Source organism: Hippocampus zosterae, chromosome 10 (genome assembly GCF_025434085.1).
Source record: "Hippocampus zosterae strain Florida chromosome 10, ASM2543408v3, whole genome shotgun sequence".
NCBI classification, from domain to species: Eukaryota; Metazoa; Chordata; class Actinopteri; order Syngnathiformes; family Syngnathidae; genus Hippocampus; species Hippocampus zosterae.
In genome coordinates, this window is record NC_067460.1 from 22,822,431 (window position 1) to 22,837,487 (window position 15,057).

The 15,057-nt window shown below is 43.8% G+C and overlaps 1 protein-coding gene across 2 annotated transcripts; it reads right to left on the minus strand.

Annotated features, from left to right (window-relative positions):
* Nucleotides 1-274: 274 nt before the first annotated feature.
* Nucleotides 275-5,347, minus strand: nars2 (asparaginyl-tRNA synthetase 2, mitochondrial). 2 transcript variants are annotated; one of them, XM_052078502.1, is made up of 14 exons: nt 5,032-5,347; nt 4,618-4,727; nt 4,433-4,553; nt 4,151-4,291; nt 3,999-4,079; nt 2,854-2,933; nt 2,558-2,690; nt 2,168-2,266; nt 2,015-2,052; nt 1,716-1,782; nt 1,507-1,644; nt 1,325-1,422; nt 585-611; nt 275-490 (listed from the first exon to the last, which is right to left on the minus strand). In XM_052078502.1, the coding sequence occupies exons 1-14, from the start codon at nt 5,221-5,223 to the stop codon at nt 346-348; spliced, it is 1,470 nt and encodes a 489-aa protein (XP_051934462.1). In that variant the 5' UTR covers nt 5,224-5,347; the 3' UTR covers nt 275-345. The 2 variants fall into 2 exon arrangements, with proteins under 2 accessions (XP_051934462.1, XP_051934461.1); XM_052078501.1 differs by having other exon boundaries at nt 2,854-2,948; nt 5,032-5,346.
* Between the last annotated feature and the right edge of the window lie 9,710 nt (nt 5,348-15,057).

Below are 15,057 nucleotides of genomic sequence, written 5' to 3' on the forward strand. Positions count from 1 at the left end.
TGAATAATAGATGTGTTTGTGTACCTCATTTTGTAGCTGAATACAGATGATTTAATTAAAAGAAAGCGAACAAGTGTTGCTTTCTCATTACTAATGGGAATGTTAAGATTTACGGTGGCACATTTTCATGAAAACTCATCATGGATTTCAGTAATTCATTAATAAAATAAAAACCAAGTACTCTTGCTGCACTGGAATCAAGTCTGACTTAGTGTTTGTATTTTCATCAGTAAACATACCAGCAACTTTGTAGGCTTCGGAAAAACACAAGAGATTAATAAAGCACTGTCTTGTTTAATTATTATGACACATGCTTGGCGTCATTTAAAAAAGGAGCCTCGGAGATTACAGCAGACAAGAATGTGAAAATCTGGGGAAAGGAATCACGTCTTTGATGTTGTCCACTCCCAGAATGCATTGCAGGTATCGCTCAAATCCCATTCCGAAGCCACCGTGAGACACAGAGCCAAAACGCCTCAAGTCCAAATACCTGAAAATAAATTCATTGTCACTGCAGCGGGCCATGGATACAAAACTGTCCATTTTATGAGCATTGTATTTAAATATACAGTATTTGTTTTTACCAGCTGTAGGTGTCTTCTAATCCGACCCTGAGAAGAAAAAAATAAATGTATTAATCATGGCTTGTACACAAACACTTGAGTATCTGCAATTCCAGCCCCCCCAAGTCAAATATGACATTAAGACAAACAAGTCCTCTCTCTGCCAAGTTCTGAAAATTTATCCTGTGAGCGAGCCATTCGCCATTTCCATCATAACTTTCGCCAATGTGGATTTCTTTTAAGCCAATGCTGATTCTGCTATTTGGCAGAGTAATTCTGACTACCAATTATTAAAAAAAAAAAAAAAACAATGAATGAAATAACTTTGTTGGTCCCTTCACGCTGACAAACACTGAAGATATGAATTGCAGGGAGAACATTGGACTGTTTGACATTACTCTGTATTTTTTATTTTGACAACAAAGAGAAAAAACAATTAGGCCAATTTCATTTCTGCGTATTGTGTGTGTGCGTGCGTGGCTGATGTTTGAATGCCATTGCAGTTTTTTTTAAAATACATGGCAAAAATGAGAAAATAAAATAAATAAATGGACCATCTGTACCAATCTCAATCTTGCCACAGTATTAGTGGCCATTGAGTAATTGGTGGGGCCCTAATAATAAGAACCACCCCCACAGAGAGTTTCTCAACTCGTGACACGAGCAGCCAAGCTTAGAGAAAGTGTGCGCCTTGGCTGAAATAAAATAGAGGAAAAACGCATCTACTATACAAACGAAGGGGGCCGTGAACGTGCACTTACTCTTCCAGGCGAGCCCTCAAAAGGTCCAGCCTCTCCTCCCTCAGCGAGCCCCCGCACAGCTCCCCGACGCCGGGCACCAGGAGGTCCACGGCGGCCGCCTAACACAACCAAAGTGCCACATCACAAATTCCGATCTTCGCGCCTAGGGGGCGCCGAGGGGCCTGATCAATCAATGAACCCACCGTATGCCGGGGATGGTCCCGGTTGTCTCTGGTGTAGAACGGCTTGAGCCGGTAGGGATAATCAGTGACAAAGACCGGACGCGTGCCGCAGTGTTTCACCAGATACTTCTCGTGCTCCGTCTTAAGGTCGCAGCCCCACTGAGAAGCGGAGCAAGCGGAGGTCAAAGGTGGCGCAGGCGCAGCCCAGATGATGAGGAGGTCGTACGCACGTTTGTGGGGAAGGCGAACGTCTGCGTACTTCGCTGTAGGATATTTATAGCCTCGCTGTAGGTCAACCTGGAAGTAGATCGACTTCCGTGAGCACTTACAACCCCCCCCCCCAAAAAAAACCAAACAAAAAGTCTTGTGCCAAAGCCTACATATTTGTCATTGGTGAAAATAGCAAAGAGAGATATAGACGGCTGAATTTCATCAAAAGAAGTATAATAAGAACCTCGTGCGGGTGTCACTCGCACTTTTGAATGGAAAAAAAAGAAAAATACAAACTAAAGAAAAAAAAAAGACTTACACATGGAATCTCTCCTTCAGCATGGCCTCCACGGCATCCTTTGCGCATGAGGCAGAAGGAGAAGGCAGTGAGACCATTGGTCGGCCGGTCGCCGGGCAAGACGGGAGCTCAATAAGCGACGTGTCCTCGAGGGGGGGCGGGTGAGGGACTCACCCTGTGTCCCGGTGTCACGTGCGTGTGAAACAAGTCCACGTCTCGAGCGCAGCAGTCCAACACGTGCTCGGTGGTGCGTTTGAACATATCCTCCATGACCTGAAGGTGTAAACGCATTGTTTAGCCAGGTAAGAAATCAAATGCCTTCCCGAGGTACCGGATGGGAATCGGTTTTGGGCCCATCCTCCAAATCGGGTGTCTCAAAATAGACCTAGGCGCAAGAACAAAACATGTGACGGGAACGTCCATAAGTTGTTTCATGACGTTATTTCACCTGATTGTATCGCATTATCGGCTTTAGATCGAAAGACGCTTCAAATGACAAAATATCGCAGGGCCTCGATCGACAAGCACGGACATCGAGGGAGGCGACGCGTGGCACGGGCGTACCTCGGTGAGGTCCTCGATGGTCCGCGTGAAGGCCACCTCCGCCTCCACCATGTAAAACTCAGCCAGGTGGCGTCGGCTCTGGGAGTTCTCCGCGCGAAATGTCGGACCGAACGTGTAGACTTTGGAAAATGACCTGCGGGCATAATTATGGACAGACACACTTGAGCATGTAGTCACTGTGTGTGTGTGTGTGTGTGTGTGCGGAGTCTCGTGCTTTTGCCTCGAGGCACTGCAAAATAATTCCGTCGAAGAGGATACTTAAGAAAAAAAAAAAAAAGAATAAAATTACAACTCACCCTGTCATGACCTCCAAGTGCAGTTGCCCAGACACGGTCAAATAGGCGGGAACCGAGAAGAAGTTTTCGTCCTGGCTGTTCTGCGGGTAGGAAGGCTGTTGACAAATACATTCGCCACAAATGCAAATAAAAATGAGCTTATCATCAAGTCACCTGCACATTGATCTTAACATTCTACAAGCGCAAATTGTCATGACTCTACTGCAGGGGTGTCCAAACTTTTTGCCAAGGGGGCCAGATTTTAGGTGGTAAAATGTCGGGGGGGCCGACCTTGGCTGACATTCTTTACATTGAACAACAATATTGTTCAACAAATTTTAGTAAGCCAGTCTGTTTCACATTTCCATTTTTATTTGAATTTCAACAATCTTAAGAATTTCCTTTGGTTCATTTGAAACAGGTATATCACATGCAACTGCTTATTCACTTGACTTTTTCTTAAACAGAAGTCTCTTGAGTGCAAATTGATTGATTTGAAACATAAAATGTATCACCATGACTTTTCAAGAGTCACAAAACCTTTGACTCGAACAACAGGGAAATGAACAAGCAATACACATATCCACGACTGCAAGGATCATTTGAAATATGACATATTAGTCAATATAAACACGAAGTGATGCCCTCTAGTGTCTAAATGCTATTACTCATTTAGTGAATGCTATTACTCATTTAGCCACTAGAGGGAAGCAGTACTCTATGAAACTTCACTCACCAGTCTACGAGACCTCAGTCAATGCAATACGTGTTCCATTGCGCCCAATCTGCCCAGACGGCACTGATTTTATGACAGGGGCCGAGGGCCGGATGAAATTCGACCGCGGGCCGGATTTGGCCCGCGGGCCGGACTTTGGACATGCTGCTCTACCGTATCTATTTGGGGATACAATGCTGAGAACCTGTTCTGAATACCTCAAGTCCAGTGATTCAAATCATAAAAAGTTGCATTGGATGGGCCACCTCCGAACCAAATGCTCGCCGTTTCGATCATGTTTCCAATGTTACAACGTTAACATACAAGACATAACCTTTGAACCCTGCGTGTCATATATATTTATATATATATAAATGTGTAACCCTTGTTACACAGTGTACCTAATGATGTGTCCGCAGCATGAAGCTGCGGCCTCGCAAAGCACTCTCACCTCGATCTGAAAGAGCTCGCCCGCCCCCTCGCAGTCGTTGGAGGTGATGATCGGCGTGTGAATGTGCGCAAAGCCATTTTCCTGGAAAACAGGAAAGAGAACAAGCGTCGGGGGCCTCGCTTCGCACACCCTCCCCGCTGAGTTGACCTCACCTTGAAATACGAGTGAAGGGCCCAAGTGGCCTCGCCGCGTATCCTCAGCAGGGAGCCGAAGGCGTTTGTTCTGCCGCGGAGGTGAGGGAACTGGCGGATGTACTCCAGCGTGTGGCGCTCTTTGATTTTAAACGGGAAATCCTGGAAATGGCAACAAGGGATGACGAGTGGCAAAGCAGCACATAAAAAGGTCAAGGACGAGTTTAGCGGGATTAAGGAATACTGGAGCCGCAAGAAAACGTTTTTTGTATTCGTGGCGTGCACACAATAGAGCGTCCTCACCAAAGGGTTACATTCTCCAACCACGTGAATGTGCTCGGCTTCTAGCTCCACCGCCTGTTTGGGGTGTAGACTTTTCTTCAGGATCCCTCGAACCTCGACGGCACTCCCGAATGTGAGCAGTCTTTAATAGGCAAAAGAACATTTATTTTCCTCTTGGAATAGGTACAAAATATAAAAGTCCTTACGGGTCATTCAGCTCGGGACTGGCAACGATCTGGAGCGACTGCAGGCAACTCCCATCATTGACGTCCACGAACAAATTTGCCTTCTGCGATCTAACGGAGCGAACCCAACCCTGCGAGAAAACTGCTTTTGTCATTCATAAAGATGCAGAACAACAATTCAATGGAAAAAAATGCATTGTGCTGTGAACTGCAGGCAATTGACTTTTTTCTTTTACAACCTCTTTGGAAAACGGTATGAGATAAACAGGTGGAAAGCATTATTGTTTGATAAACATACAGGATATTAAGTGCAAGAGAAGAATCCGGACAAGATATGAAAATGTAAGGAGACGCTCCCAGACTCGCCGCAATGAGTTTGAAGCTGCGGAGCGTTCGAACTATCATGATCACAGACCGGACCGTATGAAACGTTACCTGCACTTGAACGTTTGCTTCCAACCCAGTGCCTGAAAGTAATTCGGCAACTCGAAGCTTTCTCGGCGCCTTGTTGCAGAAATGCCTCAGAGTGATTAACAACACTCTTCGGGGCAATGAAGCGACGGAAAACGTTTGTGCAGCAGTCCGAAACATCTTAACAACATCGCGACTCCTCAAACGCTGAAGCATAGGTGGCAAAACAAAAGGTTTAATATTAGTTTATGCATCAAATTGTTTGCTTCATTTTCACTTGACATTCACGTTGATTCCTCTTTCTCTTCCCTTGCTTTTCCTGGTTGTCTCTTCCGCTATTGGTCCGGTGGATTCACGTGTTCAAGAAGATCCAATCAAATTACGGCATGCTACGTCAGATTTTTAAGGTGATCATGGGAGTTGTAGTTATCTTGCCAAAAACCAAAAAGAGCGAGAGGTCTTGTTCTTCTTGCGACTTTTTCCATATTCAGATATTAGAAGCAATTTACACCAACAAGTTATGCCTTTCTTTTCATCTACATTATCCACTCAAAGGCAATAAATTATATATGACACATTTGGTTACCTTCATGGACCCCGAAAATGCGGCTAGTTAAAAAAAAAAAACCACAATATCACAATGACGTACAAAAGTAACGTAGTACAATATCTATTATGAGTATTATCGGAATATTGTAGGTATTTTTTCAAGGAGAAAAAAAGTCGTACTACGTTATCAGACTGAGTTTTCATATAACATGAAATTCCAATAAAAACTGATTTCCGAACGTCCAGTAGGTGGCTGTAATGCAACCGGTTTCCCAACGGCCTTTATAAATTCAGATTCATCGTCAAAAGGACTTTTCCAGCACACGTAGAAGCATTTAAAATAGCCAGAGCTAACTACATACAGTATAATGTAAAATCTAACAACCTAACATGAAATGTTGTTGTTAATTGTTGGTGTTCGACCATTGATAGCGGCTGTGTGCGTGCTGAGCATCATTTTTCGGTATCCTAAATTTGGTTGGGATTCTGCTCACGCTGCCAGACCCAAACCGCATCCTCCCATTCTGCTGAGTTTTAAAACCATCCCATCTGCAGGAAAGTCCTCTTGAAATTAATCTCGCGTGATGAACGGTCCACCAGCGTGAGGTCCATTTGCGCTAAAAGCCCGCTCATTCACCACACGCCGTGACACCGGGTGCGCTCGCCCACCCTTGGATGCAGATGCCATCTTTGGAATAAGATGCCACGGACAATTATTCACCTGGCCGTCAGCCCGCCCCCTTGCCCCCTCACCATGGAGCCTGGTGGTCTGAGAGAGATGCGGCAGGGTGTGTGTGTGTGTGTGTGTGCGCGCGCGCAGCCTCCGTCTGTCTCCTGACACATCATCATTAAAAGCTGAACGTGATGCATGGCTGATATGAGTCATGAATGATCTCCAGCTTGGAGGAGCAATTACACACACGCGCTCATCTTAATGGGGGGAGCGGAACAATTCTATTTGGTGATTAATGACGCTAGAGTGCAACGCTAACGGAGGGCATTAAATTGTCAGAAATGTCACATTATTCTTGCAGGCAAGGAACGAGATTTGTTCAATTCGGTGTGGACCCTGAATGCCCCATTCTCATTAATACCACAAGGACCTGTAAATAGAGTAAGTAGAAATATTACAAAAATATAGTGCCCCAAAATTGTGGCGTGAATATTCACTCTCTGAGTTCACTCACCGACACCGAGTAATGATACCGCTGGTACTTTGAAACATAATATTTCATTTCAAACGTGACAAAAAGTTGTGACCGTAGACTTTTCTTTCTAACGCAGATGATGGACTGCCCAGTTTTAATGTTACAAAAAAAGAAGCGAATGTCCATGTTAAAACCCCAACAAAGCATTCGTATTATTTTTCAACAATAATATTTTAATACTGCACAGGAAAATACATTTGTTGGAGTTGTGACACTAAAAAAAAATCAAAACGACCACCAGCAACAAAAAAATAAAATAAATGATGAGCAATAAATACAAAGACAGAATTTAGAAAAGACTTTAAAAAAATATTGTGATCACCCCAAAAAATCAAGAAACATTTAATGTGGACACTGAAATGGGAAATTCAAATAATGCATCAATACCACAGGGTGGCGCTGTAGCTCCATATGAGCCAAAACATGACAAAGCCAAATCCTCCCCGTCTCTTCGTGTCTTTTACCCCCCCCCCCCCCCCGGATTTGCTTGCGATATATTATTCATTTGTTGCTGCGAGGTCGAGTGAAATAGAAACAAGCTGCTATTGTGCTGTTCTGCCTGCGCTTCCATCAAGAACAACGCGGCCTTGTTCGCCTTCAGCCGCAGAACCGGCTTGAACTCGTTTGCCAGTGCTTTGCGCTGCCACGAGACGACTACACAGTGCACCTTTGGGGAGGATGACAAACGCGTCCTCCAGCACATATCAGCGACATGCTTTTCAAGTACATCAAATCGTCCGTGCGCCTCGTGTTCGACTAGCGCCGAGAAAAGGCGGAAATTTGTCATCCGGGTTCCTAACCGAGGATCGTACCTCCTCCTCCAAATATTGCGCATTCCCAAAACGGAGGCCGGCCATTGATTTTATGTGGCACGGCTCGTTAAGTGCTGATTAGGCCGTTATCGCGGAGTGATTTCAGGGAATGGCTCGTGTGACAGGCCAGCAGACATGAGCCGGGCGGAACTAACAACCGCCGCCATCTTCCCTCAAAGTCATTGGGGATGGCGCGCTCATTGGCGCCAACTCGGCGACTTGGGCGGGAACCCTTCCAAACCGTGATTCTGAGAGGAGCCTGCCCTCTAGTGGTATGTCATTAAAAAAAATCAATGCCCAAAGTCAATTCGTTTGAATTGAACTTTTTTTTTCAACATTTAATATCTATCATTGTAATATTTAATTTGAAAATATCTTAATATCACACTTAATGTCTCAAGATATGCATTAAAAATTCCATTTTATTGGACAGATGCACAGCCCGCATATTATATTATACAAAGAGAGAGAGAGAGCGATGTGTGCTTGTGTATAGATATAGATCAATAAAAATGGAGTGAACTGTATACCGTTGGGGTCCATCTTTAGTGGGAGGATGCCGTGTTTTGCTGTATGTGACACATGCCGGGAAATACTAAACAAATCATCAAGTGTAAATGAGCCGTGAGTCCGCTCTCCTCCGCTGTCATTAACACAAGACCCCCCCGCCCCCAGTACCCCCTGTCCCCCCCTCACCTCCACCCAAATGATACGTTTCATTTACCCCCGCAGATGACGCTAATGATAAGTGGGTGAAAACGTGCTCTCCTCCCGATTGCAAGCCATTACCACCCGCGCAAGAAACGATCTTGTTAGACGCAACACACAGCTCGCAAAACTGTAATTTGGACTCGGGACACTCGTGACACGGCCCCCCCTGTAGGCGACGTGCATACGCGCGTGGATGTGAGCGTGTTTGCCAATGTGATCGCAAAGGTCAGACTGCTGCAATAAGTGACGAAATACTGTATACCCTCTCGCCCCCCGCCCCCAGGCAGCATTTTGAACTGTCAGTGTACAAGGGCATCAGATGATGTTCGACTTAACTCCGGAAATGTCATTTTAGAGCAAAACACAATAAAAGTTAGACTCCTCCATATCACAAATGAAGATTGTGCACGGTGAGGGAAGCGTGGAGAAATGTGGCGGATATAAGGCTGCATTCACACCGCATAGTCGAAATGACACACTCGGGATGTGCCTCACGGCAACGTCCACCTAGAAGAAAAAAAAACAACTCATCGCCTATCTTTTGATTGGAATCAGGGCTCATCCAAATGTGGATACAAATCCGTACTGTAGCTGATATCTGCCAATGTGAAGTGCCGCTTGTTCTTAAAATAGCTCACTGGCGATGGGGCATGGTGATTTTCTAGGAATCATTGAGATAAAGACAATAAGTACACTCAGAGAGGAGCTGCTGTTGGCCACAGCTCACAAGACACTCACACACAGCCACTTCACCCCCTTAAAAGCACACAGACACTCCAACTGCGCCTATCGTACATTTTTTATGCCCGTCTTTTTTATTTTGTATGTTCCAATATGTTTAATTATCGCATAAAATGTAATTTGTTTTCATTTTTGTCAATTGAAATCTTACATGAGCTTTTTGGGGTGGATTTGAAATGTATTTATGTCAGTATTACTGTTGGGTGGGAATTGCAGGTAACGCTACTTTTCTTTTTATCTTGTACTTCACAAATATTCCATCTCTTTAAAAAAAAACTAAAAAACTAAAGCTAACACTAAAACTAACAAAAAAACAACACCAAAAAAGCTACTTTTCTTTTTATCTTGTACTTCACAAATATTCCATCTCTTAAAAAAAAAAAAACTAAAGCTAACACTAAAACTAACAAAAAACAACACCAAAAAAGCTACTTTTCTTTTTATCTTGTACTTCACAAATATTCCATCTCTTAAAAAAAACCCCAAAAAACCAAAGCTAACACTAAAACTAACAAAAAAACAACACCAAAAAAGCTGATAAAACAAACTTGCTATAGAAAATAAGCTAGAATTATATATAATCTCTAAATGTAAAGTCAAAATGAAATAAAAACGAATTAACTTGAACAATCCCAAGCTATTCTCACCCTGGTCTGGACCGTATCTGCTGTGAGTATGGGGGGAGTTTACTGGCGGACGTGTTCCGTTTGGAGGCGAACCACAAGACTTTTCTAAAGCTATGTGCTTTGACTTGAAAAACGTTGCTCTATGGTATCAAAAAGTGACACCGGATTGAAACGTGCTTATTAACACGGCGCGCAAGCATGACGATGGCTCGTTTGACTCGCGGTGCGGACGTGAGCGTGTCCGCCCCCCCCCCTCCGACGTTGAGACGCCTTCATTAGCGCGCCGCTCGCTGACACCTACTTTGTCATGGCTATGAAGTGCGACATGAAACGCTGTCTGAACACATTAAAGCAGATTCTTATCCCGGGTGACCTCGTAACCGCCTCAGATGCGCTGTCGATACCGCTCACGTCAACGACGGAGGCGCCATCGGCCGGCGGAATTTGAGTTTCGCCCGAGCCACGTGAAAAATACAAAAAGTGACATTTGATTGTTCACACCTGTCAGGTTGAGCGCGACAAGCGCAGCTGAGGCTCCGGACACCTCCCACGCCGCTAGCTTTCTCGAGCTTCTTTGACCAGAAGACTGAAGCTCTACATTCCCAAAATGTACTGAACCTCGGCACGTTTGTTGAATTGTTTTCCGACTTTTGTCTCGACTTCTTCTCGGAATGTTGAAAAAGTACAAATGCTGTCTAGTGGCAACTTGAAATATTTGTAATTTTTTTTTTCCGTCATGTGTGACGTCTGCGACAGGTAAACTTAAGATTTGAAAAATTCTCATAAGGTTGCAAAATACGGAAAAACCGGTTCAATACGGGCACGTGTTTTTTTTCACAGAAACACAAACAATGAATTGAACAACGACGAACAAAACAAAACAACTTGACCACCAAGTGACCCCATGGCTCAGAGGCTAATATGACGCTAAATAATCCGCCCCCCCCCCCCAAAAAAAACATGATTCTGTGCATTTCAAGGCCAAACCCTCAAATTTCTTTCGCCCGCGTGCTTTTTGCCGCGATGCCGGAAGGAGTGTACCGTAGACCTGAAAAGTGGCAACCTTAGTACCAGGGCTAACATAACGCTAGCTAGCAACGCAATGTTGCCAATAATAGAACGAAACTGTGAAACGTTTGCGCGTGCGTGTCGCCACATTTCCGCGATGGCGTCGCTTCAATGCGGCGAAGCGTCATTTAACGCGGAATCATTTCTACTTTAGCTCACTACATTTTCCACGTAGCTTGCCCAATCCTGCTCCTTGCGCACATTAGCCTCCCATTAGCATGCGCGAAAGACACCGCCGACCTCCGCCTGACCCGCGCAACGGTGACATTTAAAAAAAAAAAACGAGCGATTGGGTTTCATTTGCGTCGACTCTTAACGGCGCGCGGTGGCTGGGGGCTTCCAAACGAGACCGAGAACCTTCGGGGACTTTCGGCGCGTTCCCTCAATAGCCGCTCGCGTTACCATCCCCTGCGCCATTAAGCTTTTATTACGGCGCCATCATTTGCATGGCGGCGGGAACGCGAGACCCGGATGATTAAAAGATGAGCTCGTCCCGCTGTCCGCTCAGTCGCACAACAGATGCGGGCCGCTCACCCACGTGGCGAGTCTTGAAACGTAGCCAGTGCGCAGATTATTATTATTTTTTTCCCCGAGGAGCTGCTGCACAGTGTACAACAGGTGGGCCACTTTTCTGTGCAAAACAGTGCTCATTGTCGGGGAAAAATAAACATCGCCGCAAGTTGAGAGACGGCAGGTGTTACACTTTCGTTTGCGGGTTTCGTCTATTTTGGAATTGAATGAAAAGGCCGCGGCGACCTTTCACTTATTTTCGAGCGAGCAAAGACTGCTGCTGTTCATCTAATTTCAACACAGGTACAAAACGTTCTCTGCCGTTTGTCATGTTGAATACAAAGTTCAGGTTTAGAAACGTGGACGTTTATTATCTCCATTTTTTGGAACTTTAGAGGAGACATACGAGGCTTTTTTTTCCCCATTTGAAACAGATGTCCTAATTAGGTTTGCAAATGGTGAGAAAGTTGTGAAACACAAGCATTAATGGTGAGTTAAATTAGCTTGTTTTGAGAAAATCTTCTTACAGCTGGGTCATAGGTGAATATGGCGACTGTTTACAATGACAACCAAGGTCTCGGGGGGGGTTGCAACAAGATAAATGGCTTCAAGTTGCAGAAACGCTGCCCCTTTGCCACCTCTTCTTGCAACCGACGATATAACAAAACGGTTGCCCTCGGTGGTCCAAATGAAAAAAAAAAATAATAATCACTGAATTATTTGATTGATGCGACCTAAATTACTTCTATTTTAAAACAAGACACCGGCCACATTTTAATATTTTTTTCTTCTCTTGTACTATAGAAATTGTATTAGGATAAAAGGAGGTTATTTATAGCCATTGTGCTTTCCATGTCACTTTAATCAATATAAAGCGCAATTAGACCGTTTTTATTCCATTTACAAATCCACAGATTAACAGGATGACAGCAAATGTCCACCCGGTTATTCATCACATTTTTTTCTTTCTTTTTATCACCTGTCACGGCATGCTTTTGCTGTCATTTAGGCAAATATGCCATTTAAGATATATTTGTCGAAACATACTTTTTTTTCTCTTTTTTGACGAATTGCTAGAAGCCCAACAGACACTCATCTTCAGTAGGAGAGGGCGCCCATGAAATGTCAGGTGATGAATCACAGTCAGGAAGTCGGCCATTTTACTTGGAATTTGCAATTTCGGTCTACTTCCAGCAGGCCCTTGCCAGCTTTCTCAGGTAAGCGGGGCCGAGGTGAATTTGTTGTCATTATGATTCCAGCCGTAGTGTGCACGCCTGCAGGCGTAAACAAAAATGTTGTCTCGCTGCGGCGAAATGAGAGTTGTCAGCAGCAACAACTTTTGCCCGAGATGTGCTGGAGAAAAACTTTGCACCACGACAGCACACGTCCAATACTTTTTGTGCGGCCGTGGCGCCGACGGCACCACGGGTAAACAACAAATTCAAAGTCATTTGACCAAGGAAGAGTGATTCTTTCAGGTGAATTGTTTTGCAGGGGACGATGGAAGACCAGCCATACAGTTCAACAGACAAGAAGATTCAAAAGATGACATGGAAATTCAGATGTGGGGAGCTCTTTTGATACTAAAATGGATAGCATGCTCAACTCCTCATGTTAGCTAGCATGCTAGCCATTACGTTTTGCTAATTAACACAACCACAGTCAAATATTTCATACATACCTCTGGGATGGAGTGGGCATCACGCTACTAAGCATTCTGGCAATGTTCTCTGGGCACCAGTTTTTGGTATTCTGACATTTGTTACTGCTCACCAAATCCAGTGTGAGCCGGTTTGGAAGTGGGCGGGGCTAGTCACAGTTAGCCGGCTGCTCATTGGCTAGAAAAGAATGTCAGTCCATTTTGAAAGAAACAGAAATAACGTTTGAGTTAAAACTGTTCACTTTACTCAAGCAGTCTTGCAGTTGTTTATGTAGAACTGTTTTTGACACTTGATTTATCTTCCTCACCCACATGAGGTGCTGAATTATTCTGCCTATTTTCTAGATAATCAAAGGAAACCGTGCCCCACACACACTTGACACTTTGAGATGTTACAAGGCAACTAACACTGGGTAAATACGGCTAACACTTCACTTCCAAACCACCTGGCGACAACCCAGCCTCAACATCATTTTCCATTTGAATGCAGTATTTAAGTTAATTTTGTTTCCCATCCAATTTAAATGTGTTATTTTTTTGTTCATTTCCTGCAACGAACGAGTAAACAAGAGAAAAAAAAACCTATAGTACACCACTCACCAGAAGTAGGCGTGGCTAGCTAGCTAGATCACCAGAAGTAGGCGTGGCTAGCTAGCTAGCTAGCTAGGTACAATCGATAGAAACGTTATTCATAACTGGGAGAAATATATATTTATCACCAGTTTCATCTGTAATGCAACAGTTCCTCATTACATTTAAATATGATTTGTAAAACCTTTAATTTTAAATGTATTAAATCTATTAGCTTCATTTCTCCAGTGTGACCATATTTTGTTGTTTTAAAAGACACTTCATTTTAATAATTGTTAATTTTGCCAACGAATTATCCACACACACACACAAAAGAAAGAACCAATAAAGGAAAATGTCTGCTCATTTTAGTGCATCATTGTATGGCAACCTAAAAAAAAATAAAGGAACCTCAATCGTGCCAATGTTGAGCTGTCCGCGTGCACAAATTTCAGTGACACAGAACACAAGACACAAGAAGATAAACACAAAATATTCCCTTTATTCATTTATTTTTTTCTCGTTCTACCTTCATAAGACTACACAGGATGTAGGCTCCAAGCGGTATCTACAGTTTGCATGTTTTTCATTTACAGCGCGCTGCTTGACTCATCTTTGTATTTACACGGTCCGAGAAAGTAGGAAGAAATAACACAGTGTTGGAAACTCAAACAAAATGAGTCTGGAAATTCAACGAAGCGGACAGGACAAAAAAAAAAAACAAACAAACAAAACAAAAACAACTGTTCTTAGTACACCCATCATTGAACATACAAATCTAAAAGACAGAAAAACGACTCACCGCTTTTAATGGACAGACCGAGAGGCGTGCAGTCAAGTGACGTTGTGACATTTCAATTGTCCTTGTTGTCACGTGGGATCAAGAGGCCGCCCAACTGAGCGTAAACAGGACCAGGAACACCCGCTGGTCCCGTGCATTGGGTTCCGTTAAGGCAAAGCGCACCGCCTGGACAAAAGTGGACACCCTGACCTGCGCTTGAGATTTTCTGCCAAACCAAATTCACGATGGGCCTTGCTTGACCCCGCTACACCACGTCCGAGGCGGCGACGCATTACTTCTGTCCACGTAGCATCTCTTTCGTCCTGTCAGCAATGCAAAAGCAGCACATACGGGAATACTGTCGCCGTTACCGTGTGAAAATACGCTTGGCCCACCTTTCATCATTTATTGTTGAAGTACAACAATGACACGGCTTCACATTTGTCTGAAAAGTGTTCACATCTGTTGTTGGCTAATTTATTACCACGACTGATCAACTGAAAAACCAGGAAGTGACCCTGTGTGTTGGTTGTTTGTAACCAGTGAAAATGAAAGAGGAGCACTTTTTCTTTGCATTTAAAAAAAAAAAGTAAAACACACAATAAAAAAAAAAACCTGCTTGCAAATCCCTTAAATTAGCTCTTTTTTTTTCTTTTTCTTTTTTTGTTTTTAAGCACTTTTGACCATTCAGCAATCCACAAGGAAAACACTGGCAAGCCTCCTCGCCCGGCACCACGTCTCTCGTTCCCGATGTGCGACAAGTTTCAAGTAAAAAAAAAAAAAAAAAGAAAGAAAAGAGGTGATTAAAATAGAG

Coding starts and splice junctions, on each gene's coding strand:
- nars2 (XM_052078501.1), bottom strand. CDS start 5,223: ATGCTTCAGCGTTTGAGGAGTCGCGATGTTGTTAAGATGTTTCGGACT. Junction 4,728..5,031: donor AAGCAAACGTTCAAGTGCAG/GTAACGTTTCAT, acceptor GTTTTCTCGCAG/GGTTGGGTTCGCTCCGTTAG. Junction 2,053..2,167: donor ACGTGACACCGGGACACAGG/GTGAGTCCCTCA, acceptor TCATGCGCAAAG/GATGCCGTGGAGGCCATGCT.